We start from the raw sequence: 24,361 nt of genomic DNA, 5'->3' as shown, positions 1-24,361 counted from the left end.
ATGGCAGACGTCGCACCCCCAGGCCTCTACATGAGGGGCAGACGCCCAGCCTCCTTGCACATTTTGAGCCAGCGGCACGAGGGCTAGGGACACAGGGACGGAGGATGAGGACGACCCATGCCGTCCACAGGACACTGCTCTTTATGGCCACTCCCTGCAGCTCCGTGCTGACCCTCTGGCCGGCTCTGCGGGCTCCTGGCAGGCTGCCGGGAAGGGAGGGGACGTGCCTGCTCGTGTGGGGACCTCTGGGTCCCATCACAAGTCTCAACTAGGGAGACACGGGTGGGCGTTTCCGAGGGGCCGTGCCGCTGATAAGGAAGATTGCATTTCAAAGCATCCACACTGCAGGTCAGGGCAGAGCAAAGGGCGTGACCTGCCAGCCTCTTGCAGGAGACCCCTGGGCAGCAAGCACAGAAACGACGCCGGCCTCCTGTCTGTGCGGCCGGCCGAGCCCTGACGTGTCCCATGTTGCAGCCCTAGCTGCACCCACAGCCGTCGTCTGTATAACCCCCGGCCCCCCAGGGCTGGCCTCCTGAGCTCAGTGACAAGTTACCGCAGCTTCTCTTTCAGGACATCTGAGCTAAACAGATAAGCTCCTGACGAAACACTACCTACGGCTCAGTGAATGGAGTTGACCCTCGGGGGCAGGGGCGTGGGGGGCGCTTTGATTTATCTGCATGGGTTTAAATTAATCAGAACCTGGGATGTCAGCCCAAGGCCATGTCGGGAGCCCGGAAGGTTCCGCAATGGACGGGTCAGCGGTATACACGGGTGGCTTGGGAACCACACAGAGTCCCATGTCCTGTTTCCTGGGATGGGGGTCAGGGACTCAGGCTGGTTCCTAGAGGCTGGGGTGGGGAGGCAGCGCTGAGTGTGGGGACATGAGAAAGGAAGAATGTTGTTGTTCTGGGACTCCTGGGGAAGCTGTGACAATGACCACAATCCAGGGGCCTTAAACCCACAGACACCCACCATCCCCCGGCCTGGACACCAGGAGTCTGCCCTCAAGGTGTCCCAGGGCCATGCGCCCTCCGGGGGCCCCAGGGGACGGTCCCTCCTGCCCCTTCCAGCTCCCGGGGGCTCCAGGCCTCAACCTTGGGGGTCCTTGGCTTGTAGACGCATCTGTGCAGCCCTCCGTCTTCACGTGGCTGCGTTTGCTCTGTGTGTCTGTCTTCCTGGGGCCGTTTCTAATGAGGGCACCGGGGGACCTGGCTGGACAAGCCCCCATTTCCAGTGTGACCCCCTTCTTCTCTTAGTGAGCAATGCCAGCCAGAGCCTTGTCTCCAAATGCATTCTCGTTCTGAGAGTCGAGCTGGACGCAAACTGAGGGACACCAGGCAGGAGCCGGCCTCTCGGGTCACGGCGCGCGGTGGCCTTTTCCAGGGCACCTCGGAGGAAGCTGCCCCGGCGCCCTTCGGCTGCGGTGTTGACAGCAGGAAGTTGCTTAAGCAGGTCTGCACGGTGATCACTAATTAGGATTATAAAGAGGAACGTTTCAAAACAGAAGAGAGAAAAAAAAGAGAACAGAAAAAAAGAGCACTTTTGGAAGGCGGTGCGTTTCGGGGGGGAAATGCACAGCTGCCTCCCCGCACCCCCACCCCGGGCTGACCCCAGATTCGGGGACAGAGAGAGAGAAAGACAGAGAGAGAGTCGTGCAGCAGGTCAGCACCGCGCGGACCCTCGTTGGGTCAGTTGGTAGGGGTGGGGCCGTTCCCAGAGGCGATAACAAAAGCTCAATTGGGGAAAACCAGCTTTGCTTTTCTCTTCGGTTCCTCCAGCAGAGCCGGGAAAGCCAGACAGAGTGAGGGGCTCCGGCGGGGACCCCGGCCACCTGGACCAGAGCCGGAAGGCGGCGGCTGCTCTCCCACTGGCCTTGGGTCTGCACCCCAGGTAAGAAATGGGGAGCAGGCCGGCGGGCCCCGCAGGCCCCCCGGTGGGCGGGGGTGCACCCCAAACCTGACCAGAGCTCGGTGCACCCACTGCGCTCCGGACTCCGATTTGAAGCCCAGTTACGATGCCGCAGGCGGCGCTCGTCGTTGGTACAGGGATTACCAGCTGCCAGGGCGAGAGGCGGGACGTGTGGCCTTCCGCGTGGAGGCTTACAATGGATTTGTTGCCACGTTGTCCCATTGTCTTTCTTCGTGTTGCCGTTTTAGTTTGTCGTGTACAAAACGTAAGCTTCCTTAGGAGGCTCCCATGCTTTTTCCACGGGAGGGCGCTGGCCCAGGCTGGGCAAGGGCTGGTTGCCCCCCGTGTGCGGGGCGGCCTGTGGGAGCAGCTTGGGGGCTGGGCCTCGGGGTCCGTGGCTCGCAAAGGGGAGGGAGCCTGATTGTCCCAGAGGGATGGTTAAAGCACAGAGCCCTCTCGGCAGGGTGCTTTGTTCACAATAGCCCAACAGTGCTATTTACAACAGCCCGAAGGCCCACGCAGCCAGCGGTGAGTGAACAGCAACACCAAACCATGGGCACAAAGGAGTATTAGTCAGCCAGGAAAAGGAGCGAGGCGCTGACCGTCGCCGCCACATGCAGGGACCCTGGGGACACAGTGCTCAGGGAGTGACAGACACCACACACCCAAGGCCAGCGTGTGACTCCATTTACGGGGACCGTCCAGAACAGGCTCCTCCACGGACGGGACGTGGGTGACTATTGTCAGGGGCTGGGGGAGGGGTGGGAGGTGACGGCTCCTGGGGACGGGTCTCCCTGGGGGGATGGAGTGTCCTGGAACCGTCGCACAACAATGTGAACATGCTAAACGCCGGCGAGTTGTGCATGTAAAACAGTGGGGTTCCTGTGGTGTGAGGTTCCCCTCCGTAAAAATGCTGATCAATCAATATGTGTTTCAGAGCCCAGGTCCCCGGCGTCACCCCTAGGTGGCCAGACAGCGGGTCCTCCTGGACGATGAGGGCGAGGACGTGGGGGCCATATTGGGGGCAGCCCCGCTGTAGGGCGCTAACCCCCCCACCAGTCCCACGGGTGTCATGGGCTCCCTCGCGGGGGGGCTGCACCCCCACTCCTGACCCCCCGCCCCGCCTGGCCGCGGGCACGTTGAATCTTAGAGACGCAATCTTGACCGCCTCTGAGCCATGTGCCCAGGGACTCACGTATTGGGCCGTGAATGAGCAGCCAGAGTCCCCTGCCGCCCCCATTAGGGCCGTCCCAGGACAGAGCCCCCCATGATCACAGCTGTTCCCCTCTCGCTGATGCGACGTGGGTTCACGCTCCATCCTCCAGGCAGGTGGGGAGGGAAGCGTGCTGAGCCCCCTCCCCTTAGCTCGCCCCTTCTCTGCCGACGTCTGCCCCATCTCCAGCCTCTGCTGTGGGGCGTTCGCCAGGCCCCCTTTCCTTTCACAATTTGGGGGTCAGCAAGGTATGGTGACATGGTTACTGCAGTTTGGCTCTTCAAAGCGTGGCAGGGCAAGATGCTGAGGGGCAGAGGGTGGCTACACTGCAGCCTCTGTTCCTCTGGGAGCTGGCGTCACCCCGGGACACAGCCCCTGGGACACCCACGGGACAGCGGCTGAGCCTCATTGCCTCACTGTCCTCACCCTGATCCCTGTATGACAAATGGATGACAAGGCCTCTGTCTCCAGATGCCTCCAACTGATGGGCCACTCCGGGCCATTCTCCTGTCCCAGAAAGGGGTGTCTCGGGCCTGTCCCTGGGTCAGCAAGAAGCACACTGAGCGTCAGTGTCTACTGTCAGATTTGTGTGAAAGTTGGCGCGAGTTGGGGACCGTTGCCTGTCCCACTGTGGGGACCTGAAGTCCCCTGGGAGGCCCAGGACGGGTGAGAGGCACAGGAGAGACCCCCGATGGAGTCTGGGTGGGGTCCCAGGATGGGGGGTCCTGGGGATGAATGCCCCCAGTGACCGGGGACAGTCTGTGGTCCCCTCCTACCCCTGGTCAACATTGTACTGAGGGGATATTGTGAAGGGACACGTTTGGTGTGTGATCCTGGGGGGCACGGAGAGCCTCCGAAGCAGGCGAGCGTCTCAGGCTTTCCTGTGGGGTCGCTGCCTGTGTGCCGGGCCCAAGCTGCCCCCCAGGCGCTCATGACGTTTACAGAAGATGACTCTGGGTCCCAGACAACTCGCTGGGCCCAGGAGGCTGGCCACCGGGGCAGCACCCAGCAGAGCCATCCTGCCGAGGGCGTTTCACGGGGACCCTGGAAAAAAGCCCTGGCTGGGACGCTGGTGCAGGACAGGGTTCCGTTACCGTAACTCGGTCGCTTCAGGAAATTCAGACTTTTAATTAGACTTCCTTCCACAGCTTTGTCCTCACAGCATTTCCTGGTGCTTTGCAGAGTGTCTGCTTTCCTGGTTTCTGGATGGGCCGGAGCCAGGCGTGACCTCAAACCCCCGGGGCGGCTCTCTGTAAAGACAGGCTGACCTACACACGGACACACACATGTACATGGACACCTGTGCACACACATGCACATGCCTGCATATACACATACACATGCAGGCACAGGTGTGTGCACGGCACACAGATACACACAGATGCAGAGGCATGCACAGACTGTGTACACATGCAGGCACACACAAACATGCACACGTATGTACACAGAGATGCATGTACACATGTGCACGTGTGCACAGGCATGCACACACGTGCATACACTCGGGGACACATATGCACACAGGTGCCTGGCATGCACGCATTGTGTACACACGCATGCACACACATGCACACAAAACAGGCACACACGTGCATACACTCAGGGACACATATGCACTCAGGTGCCTGGCATGCACACACTGTGTACACACACATGCACACAAAACATGCACACACGTGCATACACTCAGGGACACGTATGCACACAGGTGCCTGGCATGCACACACTGTGTACACACACATGCACACACTCAGGGACACATATGCACACAGGTGCCTGGCATGCACACACTGTGTACACACACATGCACACACTCAGGGACACACATGCACACAGGTGCCTGGCATGCACACACTGTGTACACACATATGCACACAAAACATGCACACACATGCACACACTCAGGTACACGTGTGCACACAGGTGCCTGGCATGCACACACTGTGTACACACACATGCACACACATGCACGCACTCAGGGACACATATGCACACAGGTGCCTGACATGCACACACTGTGTACACATGCATGCATACATGCACACACGTGTGCAGACAGGGGTGTGTGCACACAGACATGAGCAGGCCGCACAGCCTGCCACCTCCGTCCTCCATGCCGATGCCACCCCCACGGGTAACTCTCTCTCTTCTCTTCCAGCACCCGCCCCCCAGCCTCCGTGCAAGCATGGCCTTGCTTTGGCTGGCGGTGTTTCTGACGCCTGCGTCCTGTATGGTGCGCCCGGACCACGATGGTCACCATTCCAAGCTCCTGGTGCTGTCTGCAGGTCTGTCCCAGTGCTTTGTGCTGTAGTAAAACTGTCTGTGTTGAGATCCCTGTAGAGTCACACACAGCCGTATGAGAGAAGACACAGGCTTCCCGGGGACCCCTCCCCCACCCCCCGAAAAGGTAGGACCGTGTCACAACCAGGGCGTCGTGGAGCTCAGGACAGTCAGGAGGCCGGGGGATGGGGGTGGCTCGAGGTCTAGCGTGTGCGCCTTACGTCTGACAGCTGTCATCCTGTTGTGGGGGAGGGAACAGACTATGGAAAACCCATGGTGATGGGTGCGATTCTGTCCCCACCACATTCATGTGCTGAAGTCATAGCCTCCAGAAACGCGAGTGTGACTCACTTCTGGCGCAAATTCTTTACAGATGGAATTAAGTTAAGAGGAGGTCATTTGGGGGGGCGCTCATCCAATACGACTGGGGTCCCTTAAAAAAGAGGAAATGCAGACACATGTGGTGACAGGGGCGGAGATTTGGGTGAGGCAGCCACAAGCCAACAAAGGCGGAGGATTTGGGGCAGCCTCCGGGAGGAACCAACCCGGCTCCTTCATCCCGGACACGCGTGAGAATTTTAAGTCTTGCTTGTAAAAGATGCTGTCATCTCAAGCTTTGACAGACAGATGAACAAAAGAAGGTGCCCTACTGTTTTTAAACCAGAGCCATGGGGCACCCAGCTGTCTCTGTGCCACGCAAAGGGACTCCGTCGCTAAGCCTGGGTGTCTGGGACCACAGCCACCTGCTAAGACAAGCAGCCTGTTTTCAGACAACCACGCCCTGGGCGGCCAGAGCAGCCACCTGCGTGGGCAGTGGTGTCCTGTCTGTGGCCAACACTGGACACCACCGTCTGCCCATTACAAGAGAGGACGTACCCCACATGTGATGGCCCAACTCAGGCCCTCCCAAGCCCCCCGAGCATCTCCATGTGCTTTGCTTGACCTGTGCTCACCTCCCAGTGAGAGACCTTTCACAGTGACAGGTCACAAGCGTCTATCTGAGCTCCATGAGAGTAACTACTCGGGAAGCCCTGACTCAGGCGGAAGCCCAGACAGTGTTCCAATGAGGACACAAAGGCCAGGCGTGTTTATGACAAAGGGAGGGGACAATGACATCACAAAAGGAAGGCGTTGCTGTTGGTGACGCTGATGGTAAACAGTGTTTTTAATTTTCAGCCCAGAGTCATCCGTCCTGGAGTCAGGACACCTGCTTTCTTGTTGTCTTTGCAAACAGCTCTTTGGGACACCAGGGTGCTAAGGCCCCGTCCTCAGGTGACTTTGTCCTGTTTCCACCTGCACAGGTTTGAAGCGTCAGACGTGCCAGGCCGGCCCTCTGGGGTGGCTTCATTTTAAAGTGGTTCCGTTTCTAGTATTTTTTGTACCACTCTGAACAGTCTGAGTATGGTAGCATAAACGAGCTGTTTTCTGAAGCCTGAAAGAGCCGTCCCCATCGGCTCTTGGCATCAGCCAGGATGCGGTCACAGCCACGTATTTCGTAACCGTCCAAAGTCCATTCCTTCCTTGGAGGGGGGGGGCGTGCAGATGTTGTTTCATGCTGGGCTGGGGAGGGTGTCACATCTCCCGGGGCTGCTATCTTTGTCGGCTCAGGTGGCCGTCAAAAAATACCGCAGGCTGCAGTGCTTAAAAAGAGACACTTAATTTGTCACAGTTCTGGGGGCTGGACGTCCGAGATTGGGGTGCTGGTGTGGTGGGTCCCCTATAAGAGCCCAGATCCGGCCTCGTCTCCATGTTGTCTCGTGGAGGACGATGAGCTCTGCTCTGTTCCCGTCATGACCCCCCTCTCAGGACCTCATCTCACCTGAATCCCCTCCCAAGGCCCCACGCCACAGGGCCACAGCTCCCAGGCATGAATTTACGGGACACACACGTTAGCCCACAACAGCTGGTGTAACAAAGCCACAAACCTGGGGCTTCAAACCACAGACACCCATCCTCAGGACCCCGGGGACGGTCCCTCCTGCCCCTTCCAGCTCCTGGGGGCTCAGGCGTCCCTGGGCTGGTGGCCGCCTCCCTCCCGTCTCTGCCTCCGTCTCCACGTGGCGTCCCCTCTGTGTCTGTGTCCCTACTCTTCTGTCTCTGATGAGGACACTGTCATTGGGTTCAGGGCCCCCTGATCCAGGACGACCTCACCTCAGACCCCTCATTGGTCCCATCTGCGAAGATCCCATTTGCCAACAAGGCCACCTCCAAAGGCTCCAGGGGTTCACTGAATGACCCGAATCCTTCCTCGAGGCTCCCACATGTCCTTGCATGAGTTTGGGGGGGTTGGTACAGGGCAGAGCTGGTGGCACCACACATCACTTCTGTCCCACCGCACTGAGAAGAAGTCGGTCCCGGGGCTCCAAGCAGCGACGAGGGGGACGACACGAGGTCCCCAGACATGTGAGACCCCCAGCCCCAGGACCCAGCATGATCGGGGCTCCTCTCCTGCTTTGTGCCTTTGTGGGCCCATCAAGTCCTTTGTGGTCACTTCCGGCCGTGGGTAATCTAGGAGCGCCGACCACAGGCAGGAAGTGAGTCACTCTCTAAGACAAGCCTGTCGAAAACTGAAGGAAGCGGGGACGCGCCCTACGATTCTGCCCCTTTCCCTCCCAGGTCCCTAAAGCGTCAGCCTGGGTCAGGTCGCAGGACAGCGGCCACCGGCCGAGGACACGTGGGACAAGAGGTGTTGCAATCTCCTTTCCCTGGAGTCTGAATGAGCTCCGGGGTTTCCATAGAATTCTTTTCCCAGGGTAAGGACGTGTGCTGTCATGCGGAGTTTGCCGAGTTTTTAATCCCAAATGGGTGTGTTTGTTTTTCCTTTCTGCTTCGATTGAAAAAAAAATAATCAGTTTCTGTGTCCAGGGAGAATTCTTATTTATACTGCTGGTGAAAACGAGCTTGCTTTTTTGTAGTACGTCTCTTGGGTTGCGACCTTTGGGAAAGGATTTTGTGGCCTCTGGTTTACTTGTAATGGCCTTGATTTTGCCATCAGGAGAATGGTAGCTTCCTGAAATCAGTCAGGAAATGGTTCCTCCCCGCCCTGTTTTCTTTTTTCTTTTCTTGATGTTTTTCTCAGTGTTTCTTGGTTCTTTTTCTGCTGTTTCCCTGATTTCTTCTCCATTGGTTATTTTTTTAGTGTCCCTTTTTTTTTCCTCTCCATTGGCTCTTGTGGCTACAGCTCTCTGTTTCATTGATTTCATGGTTGCTCTGGGATTAAAACATGCATTGTTGACCTATCACATACTGTCCTTAGATAAAATTATCTGATGTCAACTGCAACGGAAGAAAGCTGAAGCAATTTGCTTTTATTTCCTGTCTCATCCTTTATGTTGTGGGACGTGTTTCACCTCCATCTCGCTTGTGAAGGCGACCCTATACTGGGATTGTCCTTATGGAAAACAATTGTCTTTGTTAAGTATTTACAAAATGACAAAACACTTTACTGACATATGGACGATTTCTGGTACACGCCCTGTGTGTTCCTGTTCACCTCTTCTGGTAAAAGATGATTTCAGTTTTTGTTACGCGGAAAATGTCTTTATTTCACCTTCCATTTATTGCTAGTTGTCGACTTCTAGGTTGACAGAGGGTTTTGTAGGGTTTTTGGGTTTTTTTTCTGTGTTTCAGCATTTAAAGATGCCATCCTGTTATCTTCTGTGTCCCATTGTTTCTAAAGACAAATCAGCAATGATTCTTATCTTTGTGCTATAATATACAGCGTATCTTCTTTTTTTCCCTCCTCTGGTTGTTTTTAATATTTTCTTTACACCACTTGTTTTTTAAAGCATTTTGATTATGATGTCTCTTGGAGTTTTTGCATGTTTGTTTGTCTCTTTTTTTTGTTTGTTGATACCTGTGTGTGTGTGCACGTGTGCACGTGTGTGTGTGTGTGTGTGTGTGTATGTCCTGTGAACGCATTTTGAGTTTCTTGGATTGATAGGTTTCTAATTTTCATTAAATTTGGAAAATGTTCAGCCATTCTTTCTTCAAATATTTTTCCAACCCACTCCTTCTTGGCTTCCAAATGTTTGGATGCTAAACTATTTTGGATTATCACACAAAAACCTGAGTCAGTGCGGTTTTTTTGGGTTTTTTGGGTATTTTTTTTTTAGCCTTTTTTTTTTCTTGGTGCTTCCACTTTCCCTTGCTGTGATTTTGAGTTTCAGTGAGGTTTCTTCTTCCGGGTGTGATCTGCGTTGAAGCCAGTCAGTCTTTCCCATCTCAGATATTACATGTTCTTCCTCTGGCAGTTCTGCTTGGTTCTTGTCTTATGGCTTCCAATCCTCACCATTACTGTGTTGATGTTTTCCTTGAAGTCCTTGAGCATATTTACAAGGGCTCTTTTGTTATCCTCATCTGTGGGTTTCATCAGCTCTCGTTGTCTGTAAGACAATTTCCTTCCCAATCCCACGCACACTTCTCCTTCTCTGTGTATCTAGTAATTGTTTATTGGACCCTGTACGTTCTAGGTTGGCGAGTATATGGGTGCCTTGTCATCCTTTAACGACGTGGAGGTTTGTTTTAGCAAGCCACGACTTTGTCGCTCAGCAACACCTGTTTCTGAGGTTTGTTTGGACGATTTCTCAAGCCGAGTGTAAAGTCGCGTTCAGTCCAGAAGCGGCTTCTCCCAATACAAAGGCAGGACGCTTCTGGGGTCTCTAGTAACTACTCTGGGAGTTCAACAAGGAATCTCCTCCCTGTCTGCTTGGATCTGGAATGTCGCCACTTCTAAATAAAGGCTCAGAATTGCTCAGCTCTTCAGAGTCCTGCATCACCTCTTCTCCAATGTCTGAGAAGAATCGACTTATGCATTTTGCCCAGTTTTCCAGGGGCTTATGGTGACAGACAGATAAATCTGAGACTAGTTACTTTGTCATCTCTTGAAGAGTATTTTCCTCCCATAAGCCTTTTAAAAAATGCCCCAGGATTGAGAACCCTAGCTCCATCTTTTTTCAGAGTAGTGGTTAATTGCCAGTATCGTGCCGTAAATGCTTTCTTTTTAAATGTATTTGTATTGATTGTGTTGCATTTTGTCTGTATAGATTTTCTTTTTTCTTTTTTTTTCTTTTTCTTTTTTTTGCATTACAGTTGTTTTTTTTATTTGTGATCCCTACTGTAATTGGATGAAAAATAGTCACCAATAGTCATAGGTAGACTTTCTATTGCATCATTCATATCTGTCTTAATGCTATTTAGTGTTGGGCCAGAACTGAATATACATTTTGTAGTGTAAGAATCCATTAAAATTTACATTTTCAATTTATAAGAAATTTTCCTAGATGAGTTTTTTTCTTTTTGTTTGTTTGTTTGTTTGTTTTTAAGGCATAAATTAGGTTAGGAGAAAATAGTGCCAGAAAAACCAAGGTATTCCTATGGTTTGGTCTTGCTCATGCCGCTAAAGTTATTGGTCTTCACAACTAATCATGGTACTTATAGCTGATAAACAGTTACTTCCTCGAAATCCTCTCACGGAGGGGCCACAAATAAAACCGGAAGAAGGTGCCTGATGCCCTTTTGTAGCTTTGAGTTACTGGCAAAAGGTGACTGAGCAGCAGCTCCCATGTCCTTAAAGAGTCCTTGCTAACCGGCGTTGGACATGGCAATCTGCTTGTAGAGACTTCGTTGCACGTTGACACGGGGTTATGAATATGTGGGCTTTTACTGCACTTCAAAATCTCCTCTGCTGTGAAGTGATCTCTCTAATAAGACAAGCGTCCGTCAGATATCCTACCAGCTGAATAATACTGACTCTCAGCTATAATTTAATATATATATAGTCACAGTACGGCATAGGGAATAGAGTCAGTGGAATTGTAACAGCTCCATATGACGTCACAGGGGTAGGAGATTGGGGGAAGGGGGTTATTACTTTGAGAGGGGTATAAATGTCTAACTAGTACGTTGCTTTGTACACCTGAAACTAATTAAAAAGAAAGACAGAAAAAAATCTCCTCTGCTGTATGTGCCCTGGGAGGTTTTCCAACAATAGTAAGATTTTTCTCAGTCTGTAAGGACGTGAAATTCATGGGGTCATTATCAGGCCAGAGGCTGAGTGTTGGCTCATGGGCTCTGCCAGCCCTGGCCGTCACGTGGCCGCAGAGAAATCTACGTCTCCAGGATATTGGCTCACTTGGGGGCAGAGGGGCGTTCCCAGCGAGAGGCGGCTTCGAACCCCTCGGGAAACTCTCCTAACTCGAACTCATCAACGTTTCAGATCCAAAGTCACCGATCGAGAACTTCCGGATGCAGGCAAGAAGCAAAACGCTTTCCTGGGATGTCACTGGAAATGTTTCTGACATTGAATGCTTCAAAAACTCCAACTCCCCCACAAAGGTAAACCACCTTCCCTGGATAAGACACTAGATATGTCCAACTCTCGGTGAACAGAGAACCAGTGGATGTAAAGGCTGAGCCTGTCTCCGGCATCACGGAGACCCCCATCCTGCCCTGGGCTCAGCTGCAGAATCTGGGTGAGTCCTGCACAGGCTACGAGGCTCAGGGCTGGTCACCTGTAAGGTGTCTAAGAGGGTCCCAGGGAGAGGGTTGGACCATTGCAGGTAGAGGACCAAGCCCCATTGGACATGCGTTCTCGGGAAGCACTGTTCCCTCTCATCGTTCACCCCACCCAAGTCCCCTCCTGTGTCGTCTTCATCTGTGACCATTGTCACAGGTCTTGGGGACTGTGACACATCTCATGGGCAGCCACATGAGAATTCAACCTATTCACAACTCAGACAGTCTCACGATGAGGAGGAAGCCATCGGCTTTCGTGAGAATAAACTGCGTCTCCTCAAATTGCTCTCAATTTCATACACTGCAAATCAGAACCGTGTACTGGTGTGCTGGGCAGGCCACGACCAAGGACCACACACCAAATGGCTTACACGACAAGAATTTATTTCCTCCCGGTGCTGGAGGCTGGAGGCTGAGGTCCAGGTGTCCCAGGGCTGGTCCCCCCTGAGGCCTCTCTCCTGGGCGTGGGGATGGCCGCCTGCTCCCCGTGTCCTCACACGGTCGTCCCTCTGTGTCCTCATCTCCTCTTCTTATAAGGACACAGTCCTATTGGATCAGGGCCCACCCTAGTGACCTCGTGTTACCTTAGTCCCCTCTTTACAGACCCGTCTCCTAACACAGCCCCATTCTGAGGTCCTGGGGGTGAGCGCTCCAACGTATGGATTTTGGGGGAACACAATCCATTCCCTGACAACCCCCAGTGAGATTTCAATAGAGCTCGACAAATTGACTCTGAACTTTTTCAGTTTTCTTCTGCCTGACTAATCTCCGGGTCCTTCCTTCTGATTTCGGTGGCATTCATTTGTTTCGGTCTCTCTTGGTTTGTTCGAGGTTTTTCCCAGAATTCTGATAACCTCTGGTTATGTGCTCACGTGGAACAGTTGGGACCTAAAAATCTAATGACAGTGTCTGAGTAAAGTGTCCGGTGTGAGGTCTGAGAGGTCCACTGTCATCTAGCTGAGCAGATGGGGAAGAAAGCCTGATATCAGAATATGTGGGGGTTTCCTCGTTGGCTGACCAGAAAGCACAATTCCTGTCTTCTTCCTGGACAGAAAAGGGTCAGCTACCAGCATGTTGGTAGGTCAAGCGGACACGGGGACTAAGCACAGCCAAGGAGAGATGGTCCCTTATCCTTCAGCCAAAGAGAGTTGGTCCCTTATCGTTCAGCCACGGGGAGTTGGTTTCTGATCCTCAGCCAAGCCCGGTCCCCATTCTTGATGATAAGGTCTCCTTCCTTGCACCCCCCTTTCCATGAGTCCCGTGCATGCAGGCCACCGTTGTGACCCTGACGGCTGGTGCTTAGAAGCTGTGCTCAGTATAGGTAAGGCACGTGGCCAAACACCTGTCTACCCTACATTTTGTCATTCTAAATATTCTTTTAGACTCATTTCTCACAGGTACTTTCCTGGGTCGAAAGATAACGGAATATGTTTGTGACACTTCGTGTGCATTATCTAAGAAAGTTTTATGGATCTGTCTTAATTTATGAGATAACAGAGGTACCAAGGTTGAGCACACCATGATTTCCATCAAGTGTTGCTGTGATGTGTTCCCGTCGTCTTTGTTTCATGTCCGTTTTTAGGTTTTATTTTACCACTTGCCAGCTTTCTTTGTCTCCCTTTTGTCCTTCGAAAGGCATCCTCCCGGCATTTATTCATTTAAGTGGAATTTTTTTTTATGTACCTTTTCCTATAGCTTCTTGTTTTCATTCATAAACTTCATTTTTTAGAGCAGTTGTACGTTCACAGTGAAGGGGAGGGGAAGGCAGAGAGTTTTCCCGTGTATCCCCTGCCCCCCCACCCCCGCCACGCACAACAGCCCCAAGTGAAGGGGGTACGTTTGTCGCAATGGATGAACCCACATGAATTCATCGTTATCATCAAAAGCACAGTTGACGTGAGGGTTCTCTCTTGGTGTTGTGGCTTCTGTGGATTTGCGCAATGTAAAATGACATGGCTCTACTGTTCAGGGGTCACACACCCTCCCTGGTCACCCTCCCGCCTCCCTCCACCCCCAGGCCCTGGCAACCACAGATCTGTTCATCGTCTCTGGTTTGTCGTTATCCACAAAATGACTTGCTGCCATTTGATCGAGATGATGCTGACTCTGTAGATGAAATTGGGAAGAAATGTAGTTTTTGGTTTTTTAATCGAAATATCGAGGGAGGCAGTGGTAGATGAGGGTAAAGGGGATCAAATATGTGGTGTTGGAAGGAGAACTGAGTCTGGGTGGTGAACACACAATGGGATTTATAGAGGATGTAATACAGAATTGTACACCTGAAATCTATGTAATTTACTAACTGTGGTCACCCCAATAAACTTTCATTTAAAAAATTATAAATGGAAGAAAAAGAAGCAATGTCATCAATGTTGAGGTGTTCTCTCAACAATGAATACGTTCTTATCCCTCTCTCAGGCACAAAACAATCATTCTTGCAAGTTTTATGTCCTTCCCAAGTGTGAACTGTCAAACTACACGGTGACCGTCAGGACGGCCGATGGGGCGTCGTTTTCCACGTGGATGCAGTACCCTGTGCAAGGTGAGGGGAAAACACTCTTTGTGGTTATTTGCTTCCAATCAATGGTCAGCCTTCTGACTATCAGAATGATTACTTTTAACCTGCATGGATCTCCAGGGACGTAGGCTGTCACTTGAAGTGACGAAGTGTAGCAATGGAGAACGGACTGGGGGTTGGCGTGGGAGGAACGTGGGTGACGTGATTAAAGGGCCACATGGGAGATCCTTGAGGGACAGGGAGTGTCCTGTCTCCAGAGCTTATGTGTGTCAACATCCTGGTTGAGATACTGTCCTGTGGTTTGTTCAAGGAGCTACCTCCCCGGTGGGGGTGGAGAGAACCTGGACAACAGGTACACGGGATAGCTCGATAATCGTTGCTTAGAACTTTGTGGGAATTCACAGGGCTACTGAAATCCTAACATCACTCTAAAAAGGGGAGCGGTTTTTCGGTTATTGATTTCTTTGCAAGCCCAGAAGGGAGCCCTGGGGCGGCCGCCCGAGGCCTGAAGTGCCGGGTTCACGACGTGGATTTCCTGACGTGCACTTGGGAGGTGGGCACGGAGGCCCCCGGCGATGTCCAATATCACTCTTACTTGGAGGCTGTGACGTATGTATGGCCTCGGCATGGCTGGGCTGTCCCGGGGTGGGGGGCAGGGTGCGGGGGAGGGGGTGCTGGCTCGTTCGTAAACATGTCCTTCTTGCAGCAGAAGTGAAAAGAAGTGGGAGTGTCCACATTACAGCGCAAATGAGCTGGGGACACACGTCCAGTGTCAGTTCAAGGACATGTCTGCGTTTGCCAATGTCCAATACCGTTTCCTGGTGAACGGCACCAGCGCAGAGTCCAGAATTCCCTGTTCTGAATTTATCGCCTACTTATCACATATCGGTGAGTAAGGACCCAGGAGTGTTCTGCTCACCGACCAGTAAGAGGCCTTTCCAAGGGAGAGGCGGCCAGCGTTTATCTGAGCTCCATGAGAACAGCTATTCGGAAGCCCTGACTCAGGCGGAAGCCCACACAGTGTTCCGATGGGGACACAAAGGCCAGGGGTGTTTATGACAAAGGGAGGGGACAATGACATCAGAGAAGGAAGGCGTTGCTGTTGGTGACGCTGATGCTAAATAGTGGTTTTAATTTTCAGCCCAGAGTCACCCGTCCTGTAGTCACGACACCTGCTTTCTTGTTGTCTTTGCAAACAGCTCTTTGGGACGCCAGGGTGCTAAGGCCCCGTCCTCAGGTGACTTTGTCCTGCTTTCACCTGCACAGGTTTGAGGTGTCAGACGTGCCAGGCCGTCCTCTGGTCTCTTCTCCTATAAGGGCACTAATCCCATGACAGGGACCCCACCCTCATGACCTCGTCTCACCCGAATCCCCTCCCAAAGGCCCCACCTCCTGTCCCCACCCCACTGGGGTGAGGGCTTCCACATGTCCGTGGGGGTGGGGGTTACACACACTTTCAGCTCACAGCAGCCGCCACTGTGTTCCTTGCACGGAAGGAAGTAACGTGCTTGTAGGGCATTTCCTTAACACACATAACGCGGGCTCCCTGCCCCCCCCCACAGGGCAGATTCACCAGGAGGCGAGGGGCTGGGGGTGGGGAGCTGATCTCACAACTCAGCCCCCCCCAAGGTCCTGAGTTCACAGGCTGACTACAGAACCATCTTAGGAACGCTGTGTCACTATTCTTTCCTTTAGACTAGACTCCCGCTGATGGTGACAGCTTTGAGACCCAGGAAACCTGCCCCCACCCTGGTCTGTCCCCAGGTAGTCAGGAAGCACTTGACTGGAGGGGCTGCTACCCAAGGCCGGGCCCCTCCTGGTCTGTGGTCTGCCCTCTTGACCTGACAGCTGTTTGATTTGCATTGTTGGAGGCTGTGTCCCCGCAGACCTGGAGCGCTTGTGGGCTGGGGGACACGTGCACGTCCAGCCTCACCGGGGACTCCGTATCGGCTCTCATCTGACCTCTGCGTACACGCCTGGCCCCCAGCAGGGCTGGAGGGCGCCTTGGGCACGGGGGTGGGGGCAGTGAGCTGTGCTGGCTCCTCACAGACGTGTGCTGGGCTGTCTCGGGGCCGTTCTGCAGCACGACAGCCCCAGCTGCCCTCTGGGGCACCCCTTCCTTCCCACTGTCACTTCAGGACCCTGCCAATGTCCTGCAGCAGGCCGCGTGCCTTGCCCCCTCCCTCTGAGGAGAGAACCCCAGACGCAAGTCAGAGGCAGGGGCTGGCGGCCAACGTCAGGCTAGAATTTGGGGAGGCTTTGGGTCCAGGGTGACGCCACTGATGGAAAGGAGGTTGGGGTGGTGGCAGCTGCAGCATTTGCTGAAGAAAGCTTCTGGGGAGGGTGTCAGGGTGAATGAGGTGGGTGCTCCCCCCACATGCTGGTCTCTGAGCTCCTGGTCCCAAGGCTGCTTCCAGCTGACCAGCCCCACACACTTTTGTCACGTGTCTCTGTCTATCGATATTTTCGCTGATTATAGAACCCTGAAATGCTTTTCTCTCTTCCCCCGCCCCCGTGACTGTGTAGGAGGCATATTTTTAAGTATCTCTGAGAAAAATATTTTGATTGGTTTTACCGATCGGTGTTTTGTTTGTTTTTCTCCCCCAGAGGGGTTGAGTCCGCCGAACATGACTGTAAGCTGTAATAAGTCCCATGCTGTCATGGAATGGAAAATGGCAAGCCGCTTCTACAACAAGTTTCAGTATGAACTCGAAATACAAAAGGTAAACACTTGCCCCAGCGTTTGGGCTTTGGGGTCGATAACACACACACACACACACAAAAAAAAAAACATATAGGATCCATGAAAAAAAGTTAGCTTTCTCAAAACTGACAGTGTTGCCTATTCAAAAGACACAAGTAAACTTGAAAAGGCAAGTGACAGGATGAAAGAAAATATTTGCATACGTATGTGTCCAAGGAATGAGGCTCGCGGAAGATACGCACGTCTTCCGATCAGTCCTGAAAAGACATCTGTAAACGTGAGGGGAGTATTGCAACAGACATCTCGCCCTAGAAAGAGAAAGAGTGAACGCTGTCGCTGAAATGCGGAATCTGACACCGAACACCACAGAAACGGACTCATAGATACAGAGAACAAGCTGACGGTTGCCAGACCGCAGGGGTTGGGGAATGGGAATAAAAAGAAATCAATCAAGAAGCAGACATCTGCCCAGAGAAAATGGACAAACGGCCAATGAGCACAGAAAACCATGCTCACCATCCTTAGTCATCAGAGATGCCCATCACACCACAAGCAGAAGGTAGGTCTAGGGTTTCCAGGCGGGAATTCCCGCCCGTTCTCAGGAATCGTTTCCACTTTCCCGTTCCCGAATCCCAAGGTATAAACTGTTTCCTGTTCTCCGCGATCAATCGTTTCCACAAAGTGATGGTCAATATTTCCAACTGCCTGGGTTCGAGGAGCCAATTTTCCCGATTTCCTGACCAACTTTTCTCGAGATTCGGGAACAGAAAGTGAAAGAAATTCCTGAGAACGGGCGTGAATTCCCACCTGGAAACTCTAGATAGGTCTCATCAGTGAGACTGGCCCGAGTGGGGACATTTAGCCAAACCGAGGGTTGGTGAGGCCTGGAGTGGAGTGGAAATCTATGTGGCTGGTGACAGCTGAAAACGGCACAGCCAATTCTTTGGAAAACTGTGACACTGTCTTATAGAGCTGGCAGTTTCCACAAGGAGCATGAGCCGGACACAAGGTCCCCACTGAAAGATCCCATTTGTATAAAATGAGAGAACGAGGACTGACCCCTCGGGATTGGTGCTCTGGATGGGGCAGTGGTTGGGGGCGCACAAGGACATTCGGGGGTGATGGAAACATTTCTTGCCTTGAGTGTCCTGGTCGTGTCACACGCACACATATGTCCAATCTCACCCAATCGTGTGTTTTCAACATGCGATTTGCTCCATGCCAAACGTGAAGGATAAAGTCAGGAGAGAAAATGACCCGGGATCTTTGAGCTCAGCCGTTCTGCACTCAATTATTTACCATCTGACCTTTTGAGGGATTCCATTTCTGTACTCTTTTCCGCTCAATGACTGGTTAGTTCATCCACGCTTTTCCTGTCGACCTAAAACTGCTCCCAGAAAATAAAACTGTACAGACCAAAGGGACCAAGTAGTTTTGAGCTAATTGGGAATTTTTTACTCAATGCTTTACTTACCTTTATCATTTTATTTCCTGACGTGTTATTTAAACGTAATTACTGCTTATACTCCATGTTTCTATCAACGTAAAACTCCTCAAAAAACATCTATTAATTAAATTTTTAAAGACCAAGTATTGTTGAGTTCATCAGAATTTTATGCTTAATTATTTAGTTATATTTATTATTTTTATTGACCTATTTGTATGTTATTTATTATTTATAACTCAACTACTGATTAGTTTATACTCAATTTTCCTAGAAGCCCAAAACGGCTCAAAAACCTTAAAATTTAGATTAAAAGAAAATGACTGAGTGTTTTTGAGCTAATTGGCATTTTATACTCAATTATTACTTACTTATACCTATTCATTATATTTATTGACTTATGTATTATTTATACTCAATTGCTGCTATACTGAATTTTTCTGTAAACCCAAAACTGCTCAAAAAAAGAAAAATCTATCAATTTTTAAAAAGACGAAGTATTTTCAGGTACTTGGTATTTTATTCTCCATTATTTACCTACATTTATTATCTGTGTATTATATGTATATGTGATTGATATGCAAGTGATTCTACTCAATGTTTCTGAAAACCTAAAACTACTGATAAAAAGGGCTATTATTTTTATTTTTTAAAAAGACCAGGATTTTTCATTTTTGTTTTTTAGTTAATTGATACTTAATTATTTTTTTGTTGAATATTTTCATTTTTTGACATCTTGTATTTATTATTTACATTCCATTACGGATCATTTTATACTCGAGTGTCTGTTGATATTTATTATATTTATTGATTTACATATTACCTTTATCGTTTACACGCCGTGACTGATTATCCTACACCCAATTATTTATTACGGTGGTACCTCGGTTTTTGAACGTCTCCGATGGCGAACATTTCGGTGTACAGACGCCATAAGTTTTATGGACCTATGGTATCATTAGATAGTAAACGTCATGCTCAATTTGCAGTTTTCGGGGTTGATTTTAACGGTCTGGAACGGATTCCTCCATTTTGTGTCACTTTCCCTGGGGAAACCGCACCTCGGGGTTGGAACGGTTCAGAACTCGGGCTTCCAGAACGGATTACGTTCGAAAACCGAGGGACCACTGCATTTGTCCGTGTTGACTGACATAAGATACTTATTACTGATCATGTTACACTCAGTTTTTCTGTCCTCCTCAACCTGCGCAAACAAATGGGAGCCCTTGCAGGGGACCAGAATGGGCACCCAGAGCTGTTGGCTTGTGTCTTGCAGGGCGGAGATCGTCCCTACATACACAGGGAGGTAAGTGCCCTGGCCTCACGCCCGTGGGCATCGCACGTGCAAGCCCGTGATGTCTATGGCGGTCCGGCAGCTCGCACGTGGGCCGCTCACACTTACAGCAGCGGCCGTACTGAGGGGTGGGCAGCTGGGGTGAACCTCTCTGTCCCTCTCTCCTCCCCTATTCCCTCTGCCTCCGTCTCCACGCAGCGTCTCCCCTGTGTCTGTGTCCCTCGTCTTCTGTCCCTTATAAGGACACTGTCATTGGGTTCAGGGCCCCCTGATCCAGGACGGCCTCACCTCACACCCCTCACTCGGTCCCGTCTGCACAGACCCTGTTTGCAAACAAGGTCCCTTTCGCAGGTTCTGGGGGACACCTCTTTCTGGGGGGGAACCATTCAACATTGCAAAACACCCCACAGATGGGACCTAGTGTTCTCAGCCTCCTCGGTGCTGGCCACGGATTGCGTACATTGCAATGATTATAAAGAACTCTGGTGACCCCAAGAGCCTGGGCTGCGATGGAAGGGGCTCCAGGGCCCCCCCTCTGAGCACCAGGCATCTTTCTAATGATACTGACGAGGGCGGACATCGTGCCCTGGGGCGGCCGTAACAAGACATAGAACCGCTTGTCCTAAAACAACTGAAATCCATCCTCATTCCGTCTTGGAGACCAGGAGTGTGACCTCAAGGTGTCCCAGGGCCACGCTCCCCACGGAGGCCCCAGGGGACGGTCCCTCCTGCCCCTTCCAGCTCCTGGGGGCTCCTTGACTTGGGGTCACAGCGATGCAGGAACCACCTGACATTCTCCCAGGACGCGTGTGTGGGCCCCAGTTTCCCTTGTTTATAAGGACAGCAGCCTATGGGATGAGGGCCTGTTCTACTCCATCCAACCCCGTTATCACACTGGCACGGAGCCCGTCTCCCAAAATCAGGTCTCCTGAGCCACTGGGGGTTAGGCCTGCCACGTAGGAACCTGAGGATGACCACTCAGTCCATTGTAGGGCCCCACGGATGGGAATGGCCTATACCCGTGATTTTGCTTTATAAACTACAGGACTCGAAAACCTCCTTCGTCCTAAGCCATCCCGGAGCCTACACGGTGCGGATTAGAGCCCGAGTCAGGTTCTACCAGAGCAGCCCCTGGAGCGCCTCCCAGAGCGTTGGTAAGTGAGCGCCCGTTCAGGCTCCCTCCTGTGGGCGCGAGGAAGGCTGCGGGCACGGCCCCTCGTGTGTCCGGGACCCAGGCACGCAGCCCTGCCCCTGCAGTCCCCAAAACTATGCTGTCTTCCCTGCTCGTAGGAGTCTGCCACCAAAAGAGGGAATGGGTGGCACTCGGCCCGCTTCTCTGTCCCCAAACAGGGCTCTGAGGACAGCAGGTGACCTTCCCATGGGAGGGCAAAGGGTGGCCATCACCGCACTGAGTGTCCCGGGGCCTTGCAAGAACAGAGCTGTCCCCAGGCAACGGGTCCTTCTCTGCTATTCAAAGTCACCTGGAAAGGAATGCGACCAGTCCAGTCGGGGCCTGATGACAAAGACCCCACCCCACCCCACCCCCACCCCCGCCAGGATGAGGGCTCCCATTTCTCCCTGAGCTGTTCTGAAACCAACCAGCGCCCCACAGGAACGGTCCATCCCACACGTGGCTCAGCAAGAACCGTCAGCCACCCTAGCTTCCGTCCTTTTCTCTTGAGGCCGTGAACTGATTAGACGAGGCCCACCCACAACACAGAGAGCATTCGGCTGCCCTCAGCGTCTACTGATTCCAATATTCGTCCCATAGTTAAAACAAACTAATACCTTCCCGGTGACATCCAGGCGCGGTGCCTGACCAGCTACCTGGGTACGGTGGCGCAAACAGGTGGACACGTAAAATTCGGCACGGAAACCCCCGTAGTAGTTAGTTTGCTGGGGCTGGCATGACGCGTTCCGCAGCCGGGCAGCTTGAAGGACAGACATTTGGTGTCTCAGTTCTGGAGGCCGGGCGTCCGAGACCAAGGTGTGGGCAGGGCGGGCTCCTTCTGACCGCCTCTGCGTTCCTTCCGCCTCGTGACTCACGGTCCTAGTGGCTCCTTGGAGGTCAGCTGGGGCCAGGTGATGCCGTCAGGCCTGGTTTGCCGACCTCCAAGCCCAAACCCATTCGGTACAGACTTTATGGCGAGGTGCAAAGGTGCAGGTAGGATAGGCTTCTCCTGCGACTGCTGCACAGCCAGCACCGTGCAACGTGCCCACTGGGTTTCCGCTGTGCCGGGCGTGGGTGGGATCCTGAGGTCCCTTTGCCGCCTCTCCACCCCGCTTTTGGGATCAGCTTCCTGGCTTCCTGGCCGACTCGCTGGTGTCACCCGTGGCTCGTAGACACGGGTGTGTTTTCTCAGGCCCCAGGTACACCTGGGGCGAGGCCCTGGCCTCCAACCCTTCCTTGCTGCCTGCCCGTGCTGGACTCAGTTTCCCCCAGGTTCCCGTGTCTCCTGCGTCCTCTGCCTGCGCTCTTCCGTGGCGGGGGCTGCCTGTTACGTGCTGCCGGCCGTCAGGAGCTCCCTGTTGCCCAAACTCTCAGTCATCCAGATAAATCTTTTCATGCAGGATTTGTTTTTTAAGTGAAAATGAATGCGACAAATTCACGATGATCCCAATTATCCAATTCAAGGACTGAGGCAGGGAGCCAGGGAGGCGGTGGTCGCCCGCAGGACAGACGGTCTCCCCCAGTCCCCTGTCTGGACATATCCCCTCCCCATGGATGTGACTGACCCCTCCTCCGGCTGCGGCAGCAGAAGCGTGCGCCAGAGGAGCGGGGACTGCGTCCTAGGGTCCCCCCAACCCTCACTGGCCATGCAGGGCGATGCCTGAGGTCGGCGCTACCAGGGCTCCGCTCAGCGCGTCCCTCGGTGGAGCTGGCATCGGGCTTCTGGCCAGCGCCGCTCCGGGTGGGACTCATAGTCGTGGGCCCCACTGCCGGCCGCCTGCGCTGGGGCCTCTGGGGAAGCGCCCGCGGCGGGGTGAAAGTGCCATGCCACCTGGACCGACCCCTCATGTCCCCTCGGCCTCTGTTCCCTAGTGTGTCACCAAGAGGAAGACGCGGCCCTTCCCTTCTGGCCCACTCCGCTGGTGATCGTGCTGGTCACGCTGCTCTGCGTGGGGTGCGCGCTTTTCCTGTGCAAAAGGTGAGGCTCCCCGTGTCATCAGCACAGGTGTGTGGGGCTGCAGCCAGGCTCATGTGTCCCCCCTTTCGTGGAGCTCCCTTCACTCCTTGCCCAGACTCCCCCCTGAACCAACCACATCCTTCAGGTCAGGGAGGCTCGGGGCCCCTTCCCCCACCCGGCAGGCAGCAGGCCGCAGCGTCCCCAGGACCTTTCCCGGGTGACCACAGCCCCTGCCGCTGGCTCCCTTCCTAATGCCTGGTGTGCAGCCTAATTGCTGAGCTCTGCACGCCCCGTGCCAGCCTTGGGGGCCGTCCCACCGGCTGTGGCTCCTGCCCAGGTGTCTGTCCTGGTTTGACCCCGGGCCCCCCAGCTCCTTCAGGTCCCGCTGCGTGGCCCAGGGCCTGGGCTTTAGGAGCGGTCGGGGCACCCACCCCTGCTAAGGGACCACCGGCTTTGTGCAGTAGCCCTGAGGGGGCGGGGTTGCCATGGCGACAGGCCCCATCTTTACCGGCTCAGGCTAGGAGAAGGTGACTAGGGACAGGCAGGTACTGGCTCCGCCCCTCCCAGGACAGACCACTCCTTCTTGGGCGCCCACAAGGAGGTCCCCGGGCTGTGTCTGTTTGGGCCGTCTCACACTACGTCCCCGTGGTGGCCCGTGGCTGCTGCTCGATTCAGGGGCGTGTGTCCTCTCTCCTGCTCCCAGGTACTCGGTGCTGCAGAAGCTCTTCCCCCCAATCCCGCAGATGAAAGACCCCCTCGGTGACAACACGCACAGTGAGAGAATGGTACGTCAGGGCTCCTGCCTGCATGGGGGGGAAAGGCGGAGACGTGGGGACAAGGTGGCCACAGCCGGGCCCAGGGAGCAGGACGCTGGTCTGTTGGCCCTGCTGGGTGCTGTGCACGCGAGAGGTGGGCTCCCAGCTTTTGATGGCGGGGTGGTGACCAGGGGGGCCCCCCAGGAGGGCAGGGCTGGGAGCCCATGAGCTGTGTGCCCAGCTCGGGCACCTTCTGGCCAGGCCAGGCCCCTGCGACTCTCTCAGGGTGCACTTGCTGCCTTGTTGGGAGCCTTGGGCTCACCCCGTCCTCCGTCACCTCGCAGTTGGCCTGGGAGAGTGACAGAGCCGCGCAGGAGTGTCCAGTGGCCAAGGTGCAGGTTTTGGGAGAAAAATGAAGCTGGACGTCATTCCTCTGCCCAGGCCCGGCGCCCGCTCACACGGCCTGGTGGCGTTTGGATGAATGGATGTGTGTAACGGGGCAGGGGTGGGGGTGGGAGTGGTGGGGGACGAACCCAAATGCTGTTTTCAGGAGCTGCCACTAGGGAGGAAAGAACCTCAATAAAGGGCTTTGTCAACCTGC

At 53.4% G+C, this 24,361-nt stretch overlaps 1 protein-coding gene across 4 annotated transcripts; it reads left to right on the top strand.

The window, feature by feature from the left end:
• Window positions 1-1,508: 1,508 nt before the first annotated feature.
• On the top strand, window positions 1,509-24,361 carry IL3RA (interleukin 3 receptor subunit alpha; the record flags this gene model as incomplete). 4 transcript variants are annotated; one of them, XM_081042856.1, is made up of 13 exons in its annotated part: window positions 1,509-1,661; window positions 1,779-1,890; window positions 5,280-5,406; window positions 11,619-11,737; window positions 14,336-14,459; window positions 14,912-15,044; window positions 15,145-15,323; window positions 17,043-17,158; window positions 19,860-19,889; window positions 20,923-21,031; window positions 22,921-23,026; window positions 23,709-23,790; window positions 24,105-24,361. In XM_081042856.1, the coding sequence occupies 11 exons, from the start codon at window positions 5,307-5,309 to the stop codon at window positions 24,174-24,176; spliced, it is 1,170 nt and encodes a 389-aa protein (XP_080898982.1). The 4 variants fall into 4 exon arrangements, with proteins under 4 accessions (XP_080898982.1, XP_080898981.1, XP_080898983.1 ...); XM_081042855.1 differs by lacking the exons at window positions 1,509-1,661; window positions 1,779-1,890 and having other exon boundaries at window positions 5,307-5,406; window positions 15,142-15,323; window positions 24,105-24,176; XM_081042857.1 differs by lacking the exons at window positions 1,509-1,661; window positions 1,779-1,890; window positions 5,280-5,406 and adding an exon at window positions 7,950-8,154 and having other exon boundaries at window positions 15,142-15,323.

Source organism: Rhinolophus hipposideros (genome assembly GCF_964194185.1).
Source record: "Rhinolophus hipposideros genome assembly, chromosome: X".
In the NCBI taxonomy this organism is placed as follows: domain Eukaryota; kingdom Metazoa; phylum Chordata; class Mammalia; order Chiroptera; family Rhinolophidae; genus Rhinolophus; species Rhinolophus hipposideros.
The sequence above is the reverse complement of the archived record's forward strand: the minus strand, read 5'-3'. Positions and strand labels throughout refer to the sequence as shown.